This window comes from Marmota monax, unplaced genomic scaffold, assembly GCF_021218885.2.
Source record: "Marmota monax isolate L192 unplaced genomic scaffold, Marmota_monax_Labrador192_F-V1.1 WCK01_AAM20220418_F8-fsc00086, whole genome shotgun sequence".
Classification (NCBI taxonomy): domain Eukaryota; kingdom Metazoa; phylum Chordata; class Mammalia; order Rodentia; family Sciuridae; genus Marmota; species Marmota monax.
In genome coordinates this window covers 6,180,939-6,203,097 of record NW_026693086.1, presented here as the reverse complement: position 1 = coordinate 6,203,097, position 22,159 = coordinate 6,180,939, and the positions used below count along the sequence as shown (strand labels likewise).

The 22,159-nt window shown below is 49.4% G+C and overlaps 2 protein-coding genes and 1 long non-coding RNA gene across 4 annotated transcripts; 2 read left to right on the top strand and 1 right to left on the bottom strand.

Moving 5' to 3' along the window:
* The first annotated feature begins 8,547 nt into the window (after window positions 1-8,547).
* On the top strand, window positions 8,548-11,876 carry Znf764 (zinc finger protein 764). Of its 2 annotated transcripts, none has more exons than XM_046454354.2 (3): window positions 8,548-9,190; window positions 9,335-9,448; window positions 10,115-11,876. In XM_046454354.2, the coding sequence occupies exons 1-3, from the start codon at window positions 8,995-8,997 to the stop codon at window positions 11,062-11,064; spliced, it is 1,260 nt and encodes a 419-aa protein (XP_046310310.1). In that variant the 5' UTR covers window positions 8,548-8,994; the 3' UTR covers window positions 11,065-11,876. The 2 variants fall into 2 exon arrangements, with proteins under 2 accessions (XP_046310310.1, XP_046310311.1); XM_046454355.2 differs by having other exon boundaries at window positions 8,559-9,190; window positions 10,118-11,876.
* A 1,377-nt stretch (window positions 11,877-13,253) lies between these two features.
* On the bottom strand, window positions 13,254-19,099 carry LOC124099506 (uncharacterized). Its single transcript, XR_006853970.2, has 3 exons — window positions 18,631-19,099; window positions 17,462-17,968; window positions 13,254-13,515 (listed from the first exon to the last, which is right to left on the bottom strand). It is a non-coding gene; the product is annotated as an uncharacterized LOC124099506 (long non-coding RNA).
* A 5-nt stretch (window positions 19,100-19,104) lies between these two features.
* Window positions 19,105-21,632, top strand: Znf768 (zinc finger protein 768). Its single transcript, XM_046454639.2, has 2 exons — window positions 19,105-19,383; window positions 19,670-21,632. Exons 1-2 carry the CDS (start codon window positions 19,296-19,298, stop codon window positions 21,301-21,303), a joined length of 1,722 nt encoding a protein of 573 aa, XP_046310595.1. The 5' UTR covers window positions 19,105-19,295; the 3' UTR covers window positions 21,304-21,632.
* The last annotated feature ends 527 nt before the right edge of the window (window positions 21,633-22,159 follow it).

The following is a 22,159-nucleotide window of genomic DNA, read 5'->3' as shown; positions in this document are numbered from 1 at the left end:
ATCTCATATCTAAGCTATAACAGGTCAATCTGAGAGAATAACCCATCCCAGCAGAAGAGTCTGAAGTTTATTTTGCAGGCACTGAGGAACCATAGGAAGTTCCTGAACAAAAGCAGGACTGTTTGATAGGTGTTGTCAGAAGATGTCTTTGCAAAGCATGTGAAGTGAGATTTGTGGAAGAAGCCTAGACCCTACAGATCTGTTGAGGAGCCATGGGAGTTGGAGAGGAAAGGGTCTTGGGGCTGCGGGTTTTGGGATGGAAAAAGTAGGGGGTACAGGGAACAGCAAGTGAACCTTCTGAACTAGGAATGAGTTTGGGAGAGGTACAGAAAAGACACTTGTGTTTGGACCCAAGAGCAGAGTACAGATTTACAGATGGGGTTGGAGAAGGGGAAGGGGCAGGTCACAGAAGCTCTGGTTGCAAGAATGCAAAGTTTGGACTTGATTCTAAATATATCAGGATTGTGTCTGTACAGTGCTATGGATTAAATCCAGGGCCTTGTACATACTTGTCGATTGCTCTACCATTGAGCCATACTCCCCAGTCCCACCTAAACTATTTTTAAGAATATGGTACAGTGGCTATAAATACAGTCATGCTTAGCACAGGGGCTCATTCTGAGGAATGCTGCCTTAGGCCACTTAATTGTTGTGTGAATATCATAGAGTACTTAACTAAGAAGGATTTGACATCACCTGGCAACATAATCCCTTGGGACAGTTGTTGTACTTGCTATGGACTAAAACCTCATCATGTGGCTATACATTCAAATTGTTTTATGACTATCAAAACCATCATGGGCTGGGGCTGTAGATCAGTGGCAAAGCGCTTGCCTAGCATGCATGAGGCACTGGGTTCGATCCTCAGCACCACCTAAAAATTAACAAATAAAATAAAGGCATTTTGTTCAACTACAATTACAACAAAAATTAAAAACAACAACAACAACAACAAAGAAATAAAAACCCAATCAGGCTCCAGAACTTCTTCATTTTCCCCAATTAAAATTCTGCACCCATGAAACACTGACTCCATATTCCTCCCTCTCCGCAACTACTGGCAACCACTGTCCCTTTTTGTGTGTGAAGTTGACTCCTGTATGTGCTTCCTGTAAACCACTGGGGGTTTAGGCAGCATGTTAATTAGATCTGATTTGCATTAAACAAACAAACACACTTTGGCTGCTCTGAGAATGAACTACAGAGGAGGATAGAGGAAGGGTGGAGATGGAGAGTTGCAGATGAGGCTAGAGGTTAACAAGAAGCACCTGCTTCCTTCATGGGCTAAACGTGGGGAGCATCAAAGGAGGCTGGAATGATGGTTTCAGGTTTTGGTCGAGTGAAGAGGAAGATGGAGGAGCCAGTTCCTGGGTAGCCCTGGGGTGGGCTTTTAAGCCTCTAAAACTCCTGTGGGTCAGTGTTTTAAGCACGGTTTGGTAAGCAGTGGATGCAGTTCTTTCCTTCCCCTCTCCCTCCCCTCCTTTTTCAGTATTGGGGATGGAACTCAGGGCCTCAGACATGCTAGGAAAGCACTCTATCCCTGAGCTACATCCTCAGCCTCATTCTCTCTTTCTGGTACTAGGGATTGAATCCAGTGGTGCTCGACCACTGAGGTACATCCCCAGCCCTTTTTTTTTTTTTTTTAATCTGAGATAGGGTCTTGCTAAGTTGCCCAAGCTGGCATTGAACTTGAAGTTCTCCTGACTCAGCTTCCTACTTGGGATTACAGACATGTGCCATTACACCTGATTCTTTCTTTCTTCTTCCCTTTTCTTTTCTTTTTCTTTCTTTCTTTCTTTTCTTTTTTTTGGAGTAAGAGTCTCACCTAGGTTGGTCCCCAAATCATGGGCTCAAGGGATCCTCCTGCTTCAGCATCCCAAATAGCTGGGACAACAGGCATATACCACTACATCTGGCCTTAGGTTTCTTTCTGAAGACTGCCCTGTATCTTAAATATGTTAAAGGGACTCTCTAAGGGACATGGAGGAAAATTCTTATTTTTCCCCCATAGGGCATTTTGTGGGAATACCGTTCCACAGAATATAGTCAGAGAAAGCTGAGGCCCAGAGATAGGAGGGAACTTACTGAAGGTCACACAGTTGAGTCAGTGGCAGACAAGTCTGAAACCTAAACCTCCTGATTTCTCATTTCTTTTTTTTTTAATTTTTTAAAGAGAGAGAGAGAGAATTTTTTAATATTTTTATTTTTTAGCTTTCGGTGGACACAACATCTTTGTTTGTATGTGGTGCTGAGGATCGAACCCGGGCTGCACGCATGCCAGGCAAGCGTGCCACCACTTGAGCCACAACCCCAGCCCATCATTTCTTTTCACTACAACAGACTGTCACAAAGGATGGATGGGAAAGGCAAAAGGCTAGGCGCCCAGAGACCAGCAAGGAGACCCCAGACTTAAATCTGTAAGGGTCTGAATCAGAGAAGCCCACAGGGCACCTTTTGTTCCTGTCATCCTTCCTCCTGGGCAATTTCACATACCTCCTATACACATGAAATGACTTTCTTCCTCTTTTACAAGACCCCTAAATATATCTTTGTTATTTACTTTTCATGGCTTATCATAGCCTATTATTTTTAGCTTTTCTTTTCAGGGTTATAGGACTGTGGAATAGTGCATGAGGCCCAAAGTAGCTTTTCTGATCTTTAGGTCCCTGCTTCTTGCACTACCCCATGTTACTACTCTATCTGGCCTCAAATTCCACTTCTCTCTGGTTGTTGAAAAATTGCCTTCTCTTGGGCTGGGGATGTGGCTCAAGCAGTAGCGCGATCGCCTGGCATGCGTGCGGTCCAGGTTCGATCCTCAGCACCACATACAAACAAAGATGTTGTGTCCGCTGAAAACTGAAAAATAAATATTAAAATTCTCTTTCTTTCTCTCTCTCTCTCTTAAAAAAAAAAAATGCCTTCTCAATTCTGTGTGTTCCAGCATGTGTTCTGGAATCAGATTGCCTGGATTTGAATCCTGGCTCCACTACTCACTAGTTCTGTAGCCTGAATAAGATAATCTCTGGTCCTTAGCTTCCTGATAAACGAGATTACCTATCTCTGAAGAGTTGTTTAATGAGTTAACCAGAAAGACCACTTAAAGTGTGTGTGTGTGTATTTAAACCAGGAATTGGACCAAGGGGTGTTTAACCACTGAGCCACACCCCCAGCCCTATTTTGTATTTTACTTAGAGATAGGGTCTCATAGAGTTGCTTAGCACCTCGCTTTTGCTGAGGCTGTGTTTGAACTCACGATTCTCCTGCCTCAGCCTCCCAAACTGCTTTGCCACCGTGCCCTGCAGCACTTAAAGTCTTGTACATAGTAAATGACCAATTAAGGTAAACAAATACTACTAATCTCTTTAGTCATATCACAGAACCAAGTGCAGTTTTGTAGAGTGGGCTATTATCTTCTGTCTGGAGAGCCTGGAATTAGGAAATTCAAGGAAGTGAAGCTTTAAAAACAAACAAGGAGCTGGGAATGTAGCTCAGTGGTACGTTTTCCTAACATGATCAAAGCCCTGGGTTCAATCCGTATCACCCACAAAAAAATTGAAAATAAATAAATGAAACAAATGAATCCTGTCGTCCATTAATGCACCTAATTTTTTACACAATCATACCTTAATACACTTAAAATCCAGCTCCTTTTCATATGGTCAGCAGGGGTCAGCATATTCAAAGTGTTCACGTAGCTTTTCTGGCCCACACCTGGAGGAGGCAGTGTGAGGCGCTGGGAAAGGCTGAAGACCTGCAATCACTGAAGGGGTATCTGCCTTTGGCTAGCAGCCGGGTTTCAGCGTTCTCTTTTCTCGTTGAACTCCTAAGGCATTGAGAGATATTCAGCCCAGTGTCCTCAGAGCTAGTAAATATGACTTCTGTACAGGAATACTTAAGAAACTGATAATAAAGGAATTGAATAGGAAGTGACGTCACTGAATATTCTTCCGCACCTGGTAAATGAAATTTTGAATAACATTTTAAATGAGGTTGTTAAAAAAAAAAAAAAAAAAGATCGCTGGTTATACCTTCTTGCAGAAATTGAGGCGGCGGGGGGGGGGGCGGGGCGCAAGAGGTTCCCTGACCCCATCTTTTTCCACTTCTGGATCACTCGCCGCCGCCCGCCCTGAGCTCAAACCCGAAGCAACCGGGGCCATATTAACTATGGGCAAGTGGAGCCGCCAAGAGACCCTCAGGAACAGAGGACAGAGTGTTTCTAGGGGGGACAATCCAGGTTACTGACACCAGGTTGACATTCAAGCTATTCAGTGACTTTTTCTAAAACAAATAGAGCCTAGGACGCAGCCATCTTTTCTGAGGTCACCTTAGTTTTCTAGCCCCCGCACCACTGAGTTCGTGTAACCTGAGTTTCTCGCGGTCCTAGAGCAGACACACCCAAAGGTATTTCCGGTCGCCGAGCTCCCTATCCCCCGCCTTGGCCCCCAGATTCCTTAGCGTCGCTCTCTGGGTTAGCGGAACTCTTTTGTTTCCCTCCCGATGTGCCAGTGAAAAACTGAGAAGGGGAGAGATCGAAGGCTGTGAGCTTCGCAGACGTGGCCTGGGACACTGGGGTGTCTGCGTTATGGGGGTGCACACGTGTTCGTTAGCTGGTGGGGATTTCTGAAAAAGGAAAAAGATGGGTGGCATGGGCAGGGCCTTGTGTCTGACTCGCCCTCGCTCTTGCCCCAGATTGATTCCTCCCTCTCCAGGTCAACCTCACTGAAATTACTAGCTGCTTCCCCCTGCCACATTCCTCCAATGGCCTATCAGAACGCACTGTAAAAAGTTCGGGAGTGTATATTCCACAGTGGCCGGCATCCTGCATCACTTGGAATTCCAACCAGCTCTCTACCTACGAGAGGCCGTCCCACTTAGTTACACCTCCAAATTTAACTCATCCTTCAATGCTCTCAAATGCTACCTCCAGAAATTCCCCCTGGAGCTGGGTTTGGTGGCTTACCACTCTAAATCCCAGCGACTCTAGAGGCTGAGGCAAGAGCATTCAGGTCCAAGGCTAGCCCCAGCAATTTAGCAAGGCCCTGTTTCAAAAAATGAAAAAAAGGACTGAGGATATAGTTCAGTGGTAGAGTGCCCTCAGTTCAATATTGGGGGGGGTGTCTTCTGAATCCCTTCTATCCCATGCTAGAACCCTACTCAGAACCATGGCTCTGTGTCTTATTTGTATAGTCATGAAGTTCTATACAGTCTGCCCAGAAGATCTTCTAGAAACTTGTGCCAGCAAAACTCATACCTGGTGTCTCTCTCCCTCAGCTTATTGTAAACTTAGAGCAGAAACTTAATTTTGATTCAACAGTGACTCCAACACCCAGAGCATCTGCCCTGAATGGAAGAGATGCTCCACTTTCATTCAATTAGTACACAGGTAGTTTTGGTGGGGGGCGGGGTTGTACCAGGGATTGAACCCAGGGGAGTTTAACCACAGAGTCACATCCCCAGCCCTTTTTATTTTTTATTTTGAAACGGTCTCACTAAGTTGCTTAGGGCCTTGCTAAATTGCCCCAGCTGGCCACAAATTCCTGCCTTAGCCTCTGGAGTTGCTGGGATTATAAGCATGTGCAACCATGCTCTGCTATGCCCAGGTAATCTTAGGATAGGTTTCTTGAGTAATGAGTGTTTTCCCCAGGATTCTTAGACCCCAAACCTCCTTCATCTCTTGGGTGAAGGAAGAATCTCAGCTGTGGGGCCCAGATACTCAATAGGAAGGCAGAAACCTGAAAGCCAGTAGGGACAGTGTACTGGTTCCAGCTAGAAGAGAGGATGTTCTGTTGAGCAAGAAACATCATCTACATATTCTTTGCTTAATCACCCAGTGTTACTAATTTCTGCTGACCTGAATTTCTAACACACACTAGAGCCTGAGATTTTGACCTTCTTCTCACATAATTGGCTTTGAGATATCCAGTGGTACCATGATCAGGCCACACTATATGAATCATTCAAACTTGAGGTCAGTGGCAGAGTGTGAATTCAAATTTAGGTTGGAGGTGGTACACCTTTCCATCTCCACTTCCCTAAGCACTGTAATAGTTGCTCCTATGATCCATCCTAAAATGTGTGATTGGCCCTACTTGGTAAGCCCCTCAATTGCCCAGCATAGTTCAGGGGTCGGGTGGCTCCGAGGGGCTAGCGACCCATCTGAATCCTTCTGCTGTTGTGAGGTTTGATGCTGTTACCTAAATGTAAGTAACCCTTGGGGAGGTCCCAGAGCAGGGTGTGGAATGGAAGATAGATTTTTTTTTTTTTAATCTTTGTTTAAAAAAAAAATCTACTTTGTTTCTTTCTGAGTAGCCACTCAGAAAAAAAAAAAAAAAAAAAAGGATACATTTAGAAGAGGCCAGCAAGGGAGCTAGCTGGGAGTTGTCTTGAGCCCTTGGGCTCAAGAGACACTGATGTGGTTTCTGAGCCTCTAGCCAAGGCTCTCTGTATCCCAAGCCTTCCCCAAACCCTCGATCTGTGCCAGGTTTCAAACACCTGGCACTCACCCAGCAACCTCATGGCTGTTCCCAAGTGTAGTCATGAATTGCCAAAATCTTCAGTCTGGCCCAGTTGGTACTGCATGGAGTGACCTTTTGCCTGTAGCACCTGTTTCTACCACAGGGAGTAACATTGGAACAGTGTTTTTATGTCTTTCTTTAGTGGGCCATACTTCAGAGGCTTACTGGGGGACCCAATGCTGTGGTCCCATGGTCCTTAGGGGCTCACCTCCAGGGGTGTGAACTCTGCACCTGGCTCTTCCCTAGAAGGGTCCAGACCCCCCATAAATCTTCCCAGTCCTGTGGGTGATGAGTCACTCAGGGAGTGGGCACTGAGAGGTGACAAAATGCCATTGCTCTTAAGGGAAGTTTTCAATGTTCTCTGTATCCTTCTAGGGCCTGAGAGACTGGGAGAACCAGGGCTGGGGTGTAGATCCTTGGGAGCAACTCTACACCCTCACCCTTTCCAACCCACTCTTCAGTCAGTCTGGCCCTGCCCAAGATCTTTTGTCTCCTCCTCAGTCTGCTGTGATCAACTCTTTATTTGCGCTACCCTGGGTGTGGGGAAAAGCATCCACTAAGCAAAGTGTCAGGTGAAAACTTCACAGCAGACTTGTTGAAGAGATGAAGTCTTTTCATGAAGCATGTGAAATGCTGTGATTGATTTAGTCTGCCCAGAGAAAAATACCAAGTCTCCCTAGGGCAGGGTATGTATGAAGGCATGTGGGAGCAGAGTTGGCAGTCAATAAATGAGAGGGAGGGCTGGGGCTGTAGCTCAGTGGTAGAGCACTTGTCTAGCACATGTGAGGCACTGGGTTTGATCCTCAGCACCACATAATAAATAAATAAAATAAAGGCATTCTGTCCATCTACAACTACAAAAAATATTTTAAGAAATAAACAAGAGGAGTTTTAGGGTTAGAGATGGTGACACTTGTTTAAATAGAAGACCTGAGGTTGGGAGTGTGCTTGGGAAAGAAAGTGAGTTCAGTTTGTCAGTTTATTTTGTTTTTGCTTTTTGCAGTATTGGGGATGCTGATAAACCAGTCTAATTCTCTCTTAAGATTGGGAGCCATCTCCTCACAAAGGCATGAAAAGTTAATTTCGGCTTTACTATAAATTACTGAGATTTCTAAACTTGCTTGGAATGCCTGCCCTTGCCTTGAACTCACCCATGCCTGGCTTTCCCTGACCAGATAACAACCCTCTCTGAAACATTAGTGGCGCCTCATAAATTCTGGCTTTCCCTGGCCAGATAACCACCCTCTCTGAAACTCTAGTGGCCTCATAAATTCTGATGTTGGGATCTAAATTTACTCCTTAAGTGCTGAACCATTTAGACCATTAATTTATTATCTGCCTTTGTATTATGCTTGTCAAAATCCTATTATCTGTAATTTCTCAAGACACTCCTCTTTTGCAACTTTTTGGTGCTATAAAACTGCGCTCCTAGAAAGCTGGAGGGCTGTCTTCTGTTCCCACCGGTTTTGGGAGAGACAGCCTGGGCTGATGGGAATTGCAAGCTTGCTTTAATTTGATTTAAATTGGAGTGGGTGGTCTTTTCTTTGCATTATGGTTTAACAATGGAACCCAGAGTGGCACATATACTGTCAAACCCTCTACCAATGAGCCATACCCATTCTCTAAGAGATCAGTTTGAGGCATGTGGAATTCCAGGTGCTTGAATGACATCCAGGCCTAGCCAGGGAGGCAGTCAACCTGTAAAGGTGGGTCCTGCGGGGAAGGTGGGGGGAGTATCAGCTTGCACAAGAAGGTTCTTCTGTCCTTTCTGAGACACTAGGCTAGGCTCCCTAGTGGCCCCCATTACCCAGTGTGCCCAGAATTTTAGTCTTGAACAAGTTTCCAATAGAAAAGATTCTCTTTTATCTTTTTTTTTTTTTTTTAATTTTTAACTGCCAACATTGAGAAATGGTTGCTATCATACAATTTTGAGCTAATAACAGAACAAGAACGGCCCAGAAAAGCAAACTAACGTCCCAACCCCAAGAGCACAGCAATCATCAGTTCGGGCCCGCAGCGACTCTCCGCAAGGGACCCGGCCTGAACCCCGACAGGGCAGCAGCTCCGCCCTCCGCGCGCGGAGTCCTAGCCCACCCGGCCCAGCGACGCGCGGCGGGTTCTCGGACTGGCACTTGCAGCCGCCGCGGCCATTTTGGATGAGGGCTGGAAGACAAAGCGACCGGGAAATACCCGGCTGGCATCACCGTGGGCATGACGGCGTGGGAGCAAAGTTCGAGAGGCCGTGTTGCCGCCATTTTTATGAAGGCATCTCCCGGTTCTGACAATGTATCCGTCGCTCTCAGTTCTCATCCACTCCAGTGGGCCCAGGAGAGGCCCGGTCTTGCCCTGTCTGGGTCCTAATTCCCGCCCTCCGAACCCTGAGCCCGGGCTGGGGAAGCGTTCTTAAGCGCGGGACGCTCGGCAGAGCCAGGTTCGGTAGGGGGAGGTGGCTGGCCTGTCGCCGGAGCTGGCAGTTTCCATGGCGCCGCCTCTGGCTCCTGTCCCCGCCTGGGAACCGAATGGGGCCGGGACCGAGTGCAGGGAGCCCGGGACCGTGAGCTTCGCGGACGTGGCCGTGTACTTCTCCCTGGAGGAGTGGGGGTGCCTGCGGCCGGCGCAGAGGGCGCTGTACCGGGACGTGATGCGCGAGACCTACCTCCACCTGAGCGCTCTCGGTGAGAGCCCTGCCTGCCCGCCGGCGCCCACATGCCCCCTGTACCCTGGGTTCTGCACGCGGAGTGGGAGGCCCCAGGTCGGGGAAGTCGGGACAGTGTGGGGTGGCCTCTCTACAACGCTGGGTTTGCGTTCTTTTTTCCCAGGAGGCGGAGGCACCAAGCCAGCGCTCATCTCCTGGGTGGAGGAAGAGGCCGAACTGTGGCATCCGGATGCCCAGGATCCCGAGGTCGCCAAGTGCCCAACAGAAGCAGATACAGGTGAATATATACTCAGGCTCAAGGGGACTTACCTGCTTAGCATTTTCTTCCCTGAATTGCGTCTCAGCCGAAACCATCATTCTTGGCTCCTGCCTGGCTTCTGGACTCAGCCTAGAAAGAGGCGGCTGGACCCACCTGTCTCCACTCCTTTGAGCTCTCACACCTATTTGGTCACTAAGCTCTGTTGCTACCCCCCCGCCCCCACACACACACACATCATTACTCTGGCTTCTCTACCACCTGTGTGTTGCAGTTCATTTTCTCTTGGCTTTTATTGCTGTATTTCTTTAGTTCCTCAAGGGCTCAGCCTCGATTACTTTGTCATTGCTGGCCTCATTCATGCCTTTCTTTAAGCTGTTTCTGCCTCTGGGAACATCCATAAGCATCCATTCATCTTTCTTGATCCAGCTCAAATGGTTCCTCTCCTGTCCCCGAGTGCCATTTCCCTAGCCCTGAGGGACAATATACTGCTCTTCCCTCCCCTCCTTTCTGTCCCTAAAGCTGATGAAAGGTGTTCATCCAAGATCCTCTGCCCATTCTTCACTAAGTCCCAGAGACAACCGTGGGTCCAGAAAGTGGTGTATCTGAGAGGCCTGTCACTGTGCAGGGTGTGGGATTCAAGGACTAGGATGAGCCTGAGTCTGAGCTCTTGCCCTTGTCTTCCAGCAGATTCCAGAAACAAGGAAATAAAAAGGGAAAGGGAAGAGCCAGAAGCACTGGAGAAGACACTTTCTGTGGACTCTGCAATTCCTGGGCAGAAGGTCCCCCAACCATCCTCAGCTGGGTTCCTTTCCGGCTTAGAGAGGCGGTCCAAGGTCCGTCACCGGGGTCGCCCTCCGCTCCGTGCCCACCCATCTGTCCCACGAGCAGATCAGCGTCATGGCTGCTATGTGTGCGGCAAGAGTTTCGCCTGGCGCTCCACACTGGTGGAACATCTCTACACCCACACAGGAGAGAAGCCCTTCTGCTGCCCTGACTGTGGCAAGGGCTTTGGCCGGGCTTCCTCCCTGAGTAAGCACCGGGCCATCCACCGAGGGGAGCGGCCCCACCGCTGCCCCGACTGTGGCAGGGCCTTCACGCAGCGCTCCGCCCTCACTACCCACCTGCGCGTCCACACCGGCGAGAAACCCTACCGCTGTGCTGACTGTGGCCGCTGCTTCAGCCAGAGCTCTGCCCTTCACCAGCATCAGCGGGTGCACAGCGGCAAGACCCCTTTCCCCTGCACAGACTGTGGCCGGGCCTTTGCCCACGCCTCAGACCTTCGGCGCCATTTGCGCACCCACACAGGCGAGAAGCCCTACCCATGCCCAGACTGTGGGCGATGTTTCCGGCAGAGCTCTGAAATGGCAGCCCATAGGCGTACCCATAGTGGCGAGCGACCCTACCCCTGCCCTCAGTGTGGCAGGTGCTTTGGCCAGAAGTCAGCCATGGCCAAGCATCAGTGGGTCCATCGGCCAGGAGCTGGGGTCCGCAGGGGCCGGGGGGCTAGTGGGTTGCTTGTGACCCTGGATCCTGGCCCAGGGGACCTGGACCCACCTGTAAGCTTTCAGCTTTATCCAGAGATATTCCAGGAGTGTGGGGGACAGGCAGAGGGTGAAGATCTAGACCTAGTCTGAAGCCCCAGATGAGCTCAGGGGCATCAACTTCTGTGGTGACCTCTAGGGAAGTCACAGAATTTGTAATTAAAAGCTGAACCTGGGGACTGAGGATGGTCTTACAGGCCTCACCAGCTTCATCTGCTGATGCATTGCTCCCTGCTCCCCAGGTTCTAGAAGCTCTCCCCCTCTCATTTGAGGTAGGGCTGTATAACCCTCACTGGACCTCCCTTTGGGGGAAAAAAGGCAGTTTTTCAGCTCAGAAGTATCAAGAGGATTGAAGTCAAAGAGAACCTTGTTTGACCAATTGTCTCTTTAATGTAGAAGTTAAAACTCACTGCTGCATCTTGAATCAGGGCTGACCCAGGCAGCATTTTTAGTGTTATAAATTAGCAACCTAAGATTTTTAAATCTCAAGAGGCTGCGGCAGGAGGATTGCAAGTTTGAGGACAGCTTCAGTAAGTTAGGGAGACCCTGTCTCAAACAAAAAATTGAAAAGGGCTAGCATGGGCAAAGTTCTAGTTTCAATCCCCAGCACCACATAATAATGATAATAAAAATCAGGGTATTTCACACAAAAATCTAGGTTTCTAGCTTCTCTTGAGAAGTCCAAAGATTTGGCAAGTTGACCTAACCTAAGTTCCCATTAAACCATAGCTGGCAGAAGCAGATCAACAGCTGCTTCCTCAGTGAAGCCAGAGCTCTCTATAAGCACAGCCCACACTCCTTATCAGCTCCTGACAGCTGATAAGCCATTAACCATGGCTTGCTTTTTAGTGTTTTCAGTGTTTTTCTTAAAGCAAAAAGATAAAGTAAATTGTTTCTTGAACCAATCAATGTCTTTGACAAAGCAGGTTTTCTCCCTCTGGACCTGCTGAGCCCCCAGGAGTCATTTGAGTTTACAAACCAAGGTCTACAGTGTTTGGGTTTTCTTGAATAGGAATGAGTATATATGTGAGAATGTGGCAAGTGGGAAGTAACAGCAAGGTTTGTATCAGATCTCTGCTTCTCTCCTGTTTTATGGTTTACAAAGTACTGTCGTCCATAGACTCATTTCACCCTTATAACAGCCTAGGAAAGGAAGCATCTTGCTTGAAGGGGACAGCCTAGTCAGGATGAGGCAGTAAAACCAAGTGTGACATCTGCCATGCCACAGTACCACTCTCAGGTGAGCAGCAGCTCCTGGTTTTTTGGGTTTGGTTTTGGTACCACAGATTGAATCCAGGGGTGTTAACCACTGAACCACATCTCCAGCACTTATTTATTTTTTATTTTGAGGCTGGGTCTTGCTAAATTGATTGGAGCCTCAGTAAGTTGCTGAGAATGGCCTTGAACTTTTGATCCTCCTACCTCAGCCTCCAGAGTCACTGGGATTGTAGGCATGTGCCACCACACCTGGCAGGTCCTGGTTTTGAAGGGGAAGGCCCCAAGATTCTTCCTAGTCCTCCTTGGACCTTCCTGAGAAACCCTTGGGGCTCAAGCCTTCTTAGCCACCCTAGAAGGCCTCCTCACACATTATTATTATTATTATTATTTGTGTGTGTGTGTGTGGTGCTGGGGATTGAACCCAGGCCTTGTGCATGCAAGGCAAGCACTCTACCAACTGAGCTATATCCACAGCCCTCCTCGCACTTTTTAATTGAAGATTTATTTTTCTTGACCCTTTGCAATTGGGGACATTGGGATCAGGTGAGGCTAAGCACCCTGCCCCCAACGTCACACATACACAGTGAAACTCCAGGGTTCTTTTTTTTTTATTATTTATTTATTTATTTTTAGTTCTCGGCGGACACAACATCTTTGTTGGTATATGGTGCTGAGTATCGAACCCGGGCCGCACGCATGCCAGGCGAGCGCGCTACTGCTTGAGCCACATCCCCAGCCCGCAGGGTTCTTAATTGTCCTTTTTTTCTTTTCATTTTCTTTCTTTTTTTTTTTTTTTGGTACCAGGGATTGAACCCAGGGGCACTTAACCACTGAGCCAAATCACTAGCCCTTTTAAATATTTTATTTAGAGACAGGATCTTGCTAATTGCTTAGGGCCTTGCTAAGTTGCTGAGGCTGGCTTTGAACTTGCAATCCTCCTGCCTCAGCCTCCGAAGCCACTGGGATTGGGAGATATGGTCTCACTATATTGTCCGGGCTGGCCTTGAACTCCTGGGCTCTTCTGCCCAATCTTCTGCCCCAGCCTGCAGAGTAGCTGGGACTACAGGTGCACACACTGTGCCTGACTTGTCATTTTCACCATACCATTCATGTGTTCCTTGCCAACTTCTCAGTCAGGGTTTAGAGGCATCTGTCTGTTCCTTGTGATAACACCCAGGCACTGACCTGGATGGGGATAGTCAATCCCAGTTATAAGATGGGCCTTAGAGAACAGCCATGTGACAGACTCAGGCAAGAGAAAACCCAGCCCAAGATGAGAGTTGCAAATCAACAAAAGCAAATCTTACATCTTCATTCTTTTGGTACCTGCCATAACGAACAAAGGGGGATGGGGGTCAGAAGCCATGTGGCATTATGAAGGAACTGTACCATCTGTTTCCAAGCTTTGCAGAAACTTTTCCTGATCGCCCTGTGACTCCATTTTCCATCTACCACCAATTCCTTTGTGGTTCAAGTCCAGCCTCACACATGTGGCAGGGAACAGCCAGCATGGGTGAACCCTGAGTTCCCTTGGTCAGGAAGACCCTTCACTTCATGGAGTCATGACAAGGGCGTATGTCCTAGCTGTCCTGTGTGCACTTGCTTGTTCACCTGTCTTAGTCCTGTGTTTGAGAGGAAGAAAGCAGGCCTGTCAACTTCAAGAAACTTCTGAAAAAGTAGAAAATTTGGAGAAAAGGCACTGTTCTGGTGAAGTAATGAACTCTACCCACCTAATCTTCAAATCTGACTCCATTAAGGTCTTCCTAACCCTAACCTTTTCTGGGGAGGATTGTTTTATGTGTCACCTTATCACAAGGGGAACAGGAGGTGAGAAGAGGCACCTTGGCAGTAGGAGCTACCTTTAAACCAGATTTTAATTCCCAGTTTACAGCCCCAGCCCCTCCCTGGGGCTCAGTGCTGTCTGGGGAAATCCCAGTTTGCAACACCAGTTCTCAGCTCAGATTCAAGCCAGATCTGGCCCCTGCCCTCAGCTTGCCAATTAAAGGTGCCATAATTGCAACTTAAACACGTTTGAGTGCTTTGAAGTTTGCAAAGCTTGCTCAGGGCTCAACTGAAAAAGAAACCAGACTCAACTCCTCTGCTTCCTGCCCTCATGACACGATTTTCCACTGTTTAATCAAGTCTTTAGGGTCATGAAACCCTTGGGCCTCAGCCCCATTTTATTCTCAGCTGCTCATTTCTTGGCACAAATACTTCCACCAAAAGTAGGGCTCCCTTTTCTGCTTTTGTGGGTCTTTGAGGCTCAGCTTCAGAAACAATTTAAACAAGGAAGAGGTGTTGTTTAGTTTTGTTTTTACTAGGAATTGAACCCAACAGTGCTTTACCACAGGGCCACATCCCCAGCCCTATTTTTTTTTTTTTTTTTTTTTTTGAGATACAATCTTGCTAAATTGCTTAGGGATTTGCTAAATTACTAAGGCTGGCCTCAAATGTGCTCTGCCTCAACATCTTGAGTTGAGGGGTTTCCCAAGGTTTCACAGGTGCATTGGAAGAAACACTTGTCAGCACTAGACAAGATAAGCCCTCTGTGAAAAGCCAACCAGGGTGAGAAGTAAAAGCTACAGCCACATCACTCACCCTTAGCTTGACCAGACCACTTAAAATAAGGGCAGGTAAGAGCTTGAATTCCAAAGACCCCCTAAAATTCCTCAGAACATTTGTCTTTCTAGGAATAGGACACATAAAGAAATTTATGATCCAAAGAAGCTAAACCTTGCTCTAGGCCAGTACAGTTGTTTTCAGGGTTGGGGAATTGGTTCCAGGATCCCCATAGATATTGAAATCCACAAATGCTCCAGTCCCCTGTATAAAATGGTGTAGTATTTGCATATAACCTACACACATCTGCCTGTATACTTTAAATCATCTCTAGATTACTTAAATACCTAATACAACAAGTGCTACATAAACAGTTATACTTTATTGTGTGGAGAATACTGACAAGACCAAAAAAAGTCTATACATATTCAAAACAAAAACAGATGTATTTTTTCCCCAAATATTTTAAATCTATATTTGGTCGAATTAGTGGATGCAGAACCCACAGATACAGAGGGCCGATTATATTTCCAAAATAAGGGATCTCTCTCACAATTATCACATGGGATGCCTTTTTAAAAATGTAGCAAGCTCCCTGGCTCTGGGCTCTACCTCTAGCCTATTGAATCGGAATCTCCAGGGATGGAATTTTATGCCTGCTAAAGTTCAAAGAACTACTCCTCTGAACAAAAGGTCATTTTCCAATTACTCTTTTTTTTTTTTTTTTGAGGTAGTGCTGGAGATTGAAGTTATCTTTCCAGGGTCACTTTCTTCAGCATTCAAAACTATACCTGGGGCAGTATTCTTGGATTCTCTTCCTCTCAGCCAGACAGGACTGGAGAGTTCTTAGATCACTTAAAAGGAATTTCGTATATGCTAAGTGAGCACCCTACCATCAACTGCATTCCAAGCCCTTCACTGTTCCTTAGTTTTGCAAGAATAGTGGCTGGTTCCAGGGTCTGTCCCAAATGTGTCAGGCCAGGGGATGACCTGCCCTGGTACAAAGACCACATTTCATTTTTCCGGTCCTTAGCTGGTCTCTCCTGGGCACCTCAAATCATGTTGACTATATTGGGGCATCTCTTCTCATGCCTGACAGAGGCCTTTTAGAGGACTTGTCTTTTGCTTGCAGGAAGAGACAGTTCATGCAGAAGTCCTTCACACATTGAGAAGCTCTTTCTAGCATGGGCCCTGAAATGTTGTCCAATACTTTGTCCCTAAACTGAATGGTTCTGCCCCAGGCTCCTTTACACTGAGTGGACAAAGTGGCCACTCAGCTCAGGACATGCACAGGGTTCCTCACTATGGACACAGTAGTAGAACAAGTCCAGTGGACTCCTAAGTTTTCTATGACTTGCAATGAAGTTGAAACCCTTACTTATCAGAGGGGACTGCACCATCTGCTAGAGCTTCTCACTCTGTGGGTGTGTGGCAAGTGGAGGCTGGATATCCGTTGAAGGCCCTTTGCATAGACAGGACCCAGTGTTGGGGGAGGTGAACTGGAAGTCAGCCACTCTTTTCCTCTAGGGACAAAGGTGGCTGAATTTCCCTGTGGAGATGCTGGTGCCAGAGCAGCTGGAAGTCCTGGCCTGACTTCTGCCACACTTTGGGTTTGTGACTCATGATAAGAAGAATGCAGGCAATGGACTGTGTCAGAGCTGTGGCTGGAGGACCTGCCACACATTTTGTAGAATTTGGTTGCTCTTCTGTGAATCTTCTGGTGAATAAACAAGTTAGAAGTCAGAGAAAAGTTGTAAAGGAAACTTTTGTTTCTTACCTGTGTTCATGCTTTGGGGACAAGAGGTGGCCTCATGTATAGCTCTTCCCACAATCAGTGCACTTTGTAGGGTGTTCTGACTATGTGGGCTCTCTAGTGATGCACCACACATATCACTCTTAGCAAAGATTTTAGAACAAACAGATATTGTGATAGGACAGAAGTATAGAACTGGTAGCTGTTTCCCTGGAGGGCAGAAGGGTGCCTCAACTTCACTGTGGAAAGATCTGTAATTCTATTTGTAAGTCTCTCTCTCTAGTCTTTTTTTTTTTAATTTTAAGTTATAGAAAGACACAATATCTTTATTTTTATGTGGTGCTGAGGATCGAACCCAGGGCCTCACACATGCAAGGCAAGCACACTGCCACTGAGCTACAACCCCAGCCCTCTCTCCAGTCTTTTATTGTTAGACCATGATGCAAAGAAAGGACCACCGACTCTAATTTAAATAAAATTAAAGCAAGCTTATAATTTTTGACTGGCCGGGCTGTCTCTCCCAAAAACCGTGGGAACAGAAGATAGCCCCGCAGCTTTCTAAGGAGCACAGCTTTATAACACAGAAAGTTACACAAAGGGGGGTTTGAGAACTTACAAATAACAAAATTTTGACAAGCATAACACAAAGGCTAGTTAATATTTTAGCTGGCCCCAACATCAGAATTTATGGGGGCCATTAGAGCTTCAGAGAGAGTTGTTATCTGGTCAGGGAAAGCCAGGCTCCGGTGAGTTCAAGGAACGGGCAGGCATTCCAAGCAAGTTTAGAAATCGCAGTAATTTATAGTAAAGCCGAAATTAGCTTTTCATGCCTTTGTGCAAGATGGCTCCCAATCTTAAGAAGGAATTTATCATTACCACTTGGTATTATCTAAATAATTGTTCTCATCTCTTTTCAGGAATATTGGAAGATGCCATCTTTCTTCCCAACAAGTTTCTTACCTTTATTTGTTCGGTTAGGCAAGAAAACACACAATCCATGGCCACTGTAACATTCACACAGGATAATTTGGCTCCTTAATTGTCAAGAATGTTACCTAACTTGTTTCAGCAAGAAGGGCAGAAAAAGGACAAGATTGGATGATATTAAGTTGTCTTTTCAGGGTCACTTTCTTCTGCATTCAAAGATACACCTGGGGCAGTATTCTCAGGTTCTCTTCCTCCACAAACATCCAGTCAAACCAGATAGGACTAGAAAGTTCTTAGATCACTTAAAAGGTCCTGTGGTTCTGTCTGTCAATTCTCTTCCTGAACTCTTCATTGTCATCCTCCCCTGCAAGAAATCCTGCTTCCCTGTGAGAAAATTCAGGAACCAGGGACTAAGGTTCCCAGGGATTCAGTTAAATTCAGGCTTTGAGGAGAGTAAAGGGAAGAGACAGGGTAATGAAAAAGAAAGAGGCTTCCTCTCTTCAGGAGGATCTCTGGACTGGTTCCTTCAGCACTTAGAACCTGTGGGAAGAAGGAAACTGCTGAGAAAGGACTGCAGGGAGAGAGGGTAAGGAAGTGTATCTATCCTCACATCCCTTGGCTTTCATTCCTCAAAAAGATAAAACATAATTGAGGGCAAATGGGGGTGGAAAAGTTTTGAAAGCACGGGCCGAGGCGCCGGGCATCTCCCTCCCACTCACTCCCCCGGGCAATTCTGGCGGACAGAGGTGCAACCGGCCTGGGTGCCTTCAGCCAATCATAAAGATGCCTCTGGTTCCCTGGCGACCATTAACGCCAGGCAGCCACCGAAGTCGGAGGAGGAGGGGCGACGAATGCACTAGCCACATTGACCAATCGTTGAGCTCTCTGGGAAGTTAGGGGAGGTGCTTCTGGAAGCCGGAGGCGGGGCTGTCTCCTTGGCAACGATCCTAGCCTTCCCAGTAGGGGAGAGGGGTGGATTAGGAAGAATGGGGAGGGGGCCGAAGAGGAGTGAGGGTGGGCGCGCTGGTGTGGGGACCCGGAGTTCGACGAGGGAGTCCCAGGCTCAAGAGCCGCGATGAGGTCAAAGGGGAGTCCGTCTAGGATTCCGAGGTGCGGCCGGAGCTGACCCGAAGGCCTGGGAGGGGAGGGGAGTTAGACACCGCCCCCGCTGGCGCCGGGAAGCGTCGCTCCTTCTCGCTGACCTTGGTCTCGCTTGTCGCCTCGCCCTTGGCCACACGCACTGAGGGACACAGGGCTCGGGAGATCGACAGACAGGCCCGTGGACAGACGAAGACCCAGGATATAGGCACACAACTGCCCTAGCCCCTTCCGCTGGCTCCAGCACGCTGCGTTTCCCCTCGCCCTAACGCCGGGGCCATCCAGCCCAGGGTTAATGCCAACGAGTTTCCACCTCCAGCCGCTCCTAGAGAGGCCGCGGCGCTAGCCAGCGGGGGAAACTGGCCGCGGACGGACACTTCCTGTGCGGGGGGAGGGGGTCGGAGAGCCGCAGCCCAGCCCCGGGCCGGGGGGCCAGACCGCGGGGTCTCGGGCAGGGAGCGGTGGCAGGGGGCGGCAGGGCTAGTCGTGAAGCCCCTCATCTCGGAGGCCCCGACGCGCGGGGGCTGGTGAGGGCCACGGGACAAGTCGAGACCTTGGGAGGGGGGCGGGGCCGCGGGTAGGGGAGGGGCTCGGCGGGCCGGAGAGGCCCAGGGTCAAGACGTCCGGCCTCGGGGGCCAGGGCTGGGCAGCTGGGTGCCCTGGGCGGCGCTGAGCGGGCGAGTGGCGAGGGCCCAGGTCCCAGGGCACTCAGGCAGGGTCTCAGGATCGTTCACCATCGCCACCGCTGCTGCACTGGGAGCTGGCGGGGATGGAGCGGGAGGCGTCGCCGTGGGGTCTCGAGCCCCGGGATGTGCAAAGTCCTGACGAAATGGGGAGCCCCGAAGGGTCCCTCAAAGGTGAGGGAGGGACCTCTCCTCCGAGGATTGTACCGGGAGCGGGAGAAGGGGCTTTGGCCCGTGGGAGGGAAAGAGGGTCGGGGGCTTGGACACCTGGGACTTGGTAGGGGGGTGCTGGGGACTGGATGTTCTGGGTCTTCTCTGAAGGGTTGGGAATTTCAGCACCTGCCAAAGGGTCAGCGACCCTGCTTGGGGCGCGGGGAGAGGTTTGTGGCAACTAATGGACCAAATGACCTTCCAGGTCCCCACACAATTTGGATTTTCTGTAATTCTCTTGACCCTGCAGGCAACTCGAGTGAGAATGAGGAAGAGGAAATTTCTCAGCACGAAGGCAGTGGGGACTATGAAGTTGAAGAGATACCTTTTGGGCTTGAACCCCAAAGCCCCGGGTTTGAGCCACAAAGCCCAGAGTTTGAATCCCAAAGCCCCAGGTTTGAGCCTGAAAGCCCGGGGTTCGAGTCCCGAAGCCCTGGGTTTGTGCCCCCAAGCCCCGAGTTTGCACCCAGAAGTCCTGAATCAGATCCTCAGAGCCCTGAGTTTGAACCCCAGAGCCCTAGGTATGAACCCCAAAGCCCTGGCTATGACCCTAAGAGCCCTGGTTATGAACCCCGGAGTCCTGGCTATGAACCCAAGAGTCCTGGCTATGAACCCAAGAGCCCTGGTTATGAATCCCAGAGCCCTGAATTTGAATCTCAGAGCTCCAGGTATGAATCCCAGAGCCTGGAATATGAACCCCCAAACCCTGGAATTGAACCCCAGAATCCTGGGTTCAAAACCCAAAGCCCCGAATTTGAGGCTGAAAGTTCTAAATTCCAGGAAGGTGCAGAGATGCTTCTGAACCCAGAGGAAAAGAATTCCTTGAGTATCCCCTTAGGAGTTCACCCCCTGGACTCCTTCACTCAGGGGTTTGGGGAACAGCCTACAGGAGCCCTGGCCCTGGGGCCACCTTTTGAAATGCCTACGGGGGCCCTGCTGGCAACACCCCAGTTTGAGATGCTCCAGAATCCCTTGGGTCTGACAGGGACCCTTCGGGGCCGGCGGGGCGGCAGGGCCAGGGGTGGGCAGGGCCCTCGGCCCAACATCTGTGGAATCTGCGGGAAGAGCTTTGGGAGGGGCTCCACCCTCATCCAGCACCAGCGCATCCATACCGGTGAGAAGCCCTATAAATGTGAGGTCTGTAGTAAGGCCTTTTCCCAGAGCTCTGACCTCATCAAACACCAGCGCACCCACACGGGCGAGCGACCCTACAAGTGTCCCCGTTGCGGCAAGGCCTTCGCTGACAGCTCTTACCTGCTTCGCCACCAGCGCACCCACTCTGGCCAGAAGCCCTACAAGTGCCCCCACTGTGGAAAGGCCTTCGGCGACAGCTCCTACCTCCTGCGGCACCAGCGCACCCACAGCCACGAGCGGCCCTACAGCTGCCCTGAGTGCGGAAAGTGCTATAGCCAGAACTCGTCCCTGCGTACCCACCAGAGGGTGCACACCGGGCAAAGGCCCTTCAGCTGTGGCATCTGCGGCAAAAGCTTCTCCCAGCGGTCGGCACTTATCCCCCATGCCCGCAGTCACGCCCGCGAGAAGCCCTTCAAGTGCCCGGAGTGCGGCAAGCGCTTTGGCCAAAGCTCTGTGTTGGCCATTCACGCCCGCACCCACCTGCCAGGCCGCACCTACAGCTGCCCCGACTGTGGCAAGACCTTCAATCGCTCCTCCACGCTGATTCAACACCAGCGCTCACACACGGGCGAGCGGCCTTACAGGTGCGCCGTGTGCGGCAAGGGCTTCTGCCGCTCTTCCACACTGCTGCAGCATCACCGGGTCCACAGCGGGGAGCGGCCCTACAAGTGCGATGACTGTGGAAAGGCTTTCTCTCAGAGCTCCGACCTCATTCGCCACCAGCGGACCCACGCGGCTGGCCGGCGTTAACCCGGGACCCATCAGGGGTGGGGAGGCGGTGGGCAGAGGAGAAGGGGACCGGGAGCTAGAGAAACCTTTAGAGAGGTTAGTGGAAGGGTTGAAGGAGAATGGAAGAATTGAGCATCCTACAAGAGGGCCAGGGTGCAGGAAGTTACATGCCCTGGAGACTTATGGGAAATGGGCTATGAAGAGGGATTGGAGGGAGGCCAAACAGGCAGCAGGAGGCACTGGGAGAGATCCAGAAAGAGGTCAGCAGAGAACTGGCCTCAGCAGCATGCTCCTTAGTGGGTGCCTGGCTTGGCAAAGTGCTAGATGGGGAGGGGGGGAGGGAGAGGGAGGGCTAATTAGAGTGGGGTAGTTTAGATTGGTAGCTGCTGAGACCCTCGTTGAGTTTGGAAGGGGTTAAAAAGGGTAGGTAGGGTGGGGATTGGGGCCTTGGGGTAGGGCCTGGGCCTCTTGAGTGCAAACCCCAGCCTGCCTTGTCTTCCTCAGGCTTTGGAGCCCCTGAATTTGAGTTCAATAAAAACCTTATGTGATAAAAGAGACTTGTCCTTAAAATGAGTGTGTGGACAGTGCCCTGGGCATCATGAGCCACTAGTCATTACTATGAACAGCCAGTGAAGCCCTAGGGCCTTGTCTGGGAAGTGCTTTTATGTTCAGTGTTTCCTTGGAATCTTATCTAAAATTCAGGAGGCATGATTTCCACCTAATTTCTTGTTGCATGGTTTGTATGCTGCACAAGTAGAGTGGCCCAGTGTGGGAGGTGTGAGGAAGCCTTCAACTTTATGGAGATTGCTCTTCCTAAACACAGGGTTTCCCCTTGGGCCAGAAAACACCCTGATTGTCATCTCTCCCTGGTTCCTAG

Coding starts and splice junctions, on each gene's coding strand:
- Znf768 (XM_046454639.2), top strand. CDS start 19,296: ATGGAGCGGGAGGCGTCGCCGTGGGGTCTCGAGCCCCGGGATGTGCAA. Junction 19,384..19,669: donor CCCCGAAGGGTCCCTCAAAG/GTGAGGGAGGGA, acceptor TTGACCCTGCAG/GCAACTCGAGTGAGAATGAG.
- Znf764 (XM_046454354.2), top strand. CDS start 8,995: ATGGCGCCGCCTCTGGCTCCTGTCCCCGCCTGGGAACCGAATGGGGCC. Junction 9,191..9,334: donor CCTCCACCTGAGCGCTCTCG/GTGAGAGCCCTG, acceptor CTTTTTTCCCAG/GAGGCGGAGGCACCAAGCCA. Junction 9,449..10,114: donor CCCAACAGAAGCAGATACAG/GTGAATATATAC, acceptor CTTGTCTTCCAG/CAGATTCCAGAAACAAGGAA.